General features: G+C 42.8%; 1 protein-coding gene across 1 annotated transcript in view; it reads left to right on the top strand.

Annotated features, from left to right (window-relative positions):
* Positions 1-726, top strand: part of LOC105449806 — a 4,477-nt gene that overhangs the window by 1,873 nt on the left and 1,878 nt on the right. Inside the window, exon 2 of the mRNA XM_011689185.1 lies at positions 585-721. Coding sequence (XP_011687487.1) covers positions 585-721 — 137 coding nt within the window. The remainder of the gene's footprint in view (positions 1-584; positions 722-726) is intronic.

The following is a 726-nucleotide window of genomic DNA, read 5'->3' as shown; positions in this document are numbered from 1 at the left end:
TCGTACTCATAGAATCCTCCGGCAACAGGTTTTCCGCGGTAATCCTCCAGCAGATACGTCACAGGATTAGTTTTCTGCACCTTGATGATTTTAAATATCTCCGTAGTCCAATTCGGCGTATAACCTTTCTCAAATGTTGTCTTAAATTTACTGACGCGCACCGATTCACCCACTTTGAATCGCGCGGACGCTGCAATCTTTACATGACTGTATGCTGTGGTTAAGAGCTTATCGGCATTTGTAGAAGTAACATCGATAGGCCGCATACCGATAGTTCGATGCTTTCGCGCGTTATACTCCAATACGAGACGTGGTAGCAAGTCGACCCATTTATAATTTCCGTTGAGCGTAAACTGCTTCCACATGTTGTTCTTCAACGTGCGATTAAATCGTTCGACCACCGATGCCTTCATTACGGAATATGTAGAATAATGATTTATATCATGTTTTTTCAAGAGTTTCTGCACGTTTACGTTGTAAAATTCCTTTCCCATGTCGGTTTGCAAATTTTTTGGACATCTTCCATCGTCTCGAATTATCTTTGCAATTGCTTTAGCCATCTCATTTCCACTCTTGGTTGTGAGCGGTACGGCCCATGCATACTTGCTGAATACATCGATAACGGTGAGAATGTAGTGGTAACCTTTGTTGAAACGCATGTAAGGTCGCATCTCGACCAAATCTGCTTGCCACAGGTCATCATATCCGTAAACTATGACGCGTCTT

The sequence above is a fragment of the Wasmannia auropunctata genome, unplaced genomic scaffold (assembly GCF_000956235.1).
Source record: "Wasmannia auropunctata unplaced genomic scaffold, wasmannia.A_1.0 LD336074.1, whole genome shotgun sequence".
In the NCBI taxonomy this organism is placed as follows: domain Eukaryota; kingdom Metazoa; phylum Arthropoda; class Insecta; order Hymenoptera; family Formicidae; genus Wasmannia; species Wasmannia auropunctata.
The sequence above is the reverse complement of the archived record's forward strand: the minus strand, read 5'-3'. Positions and strand labels throughout refer to the sequence as shown.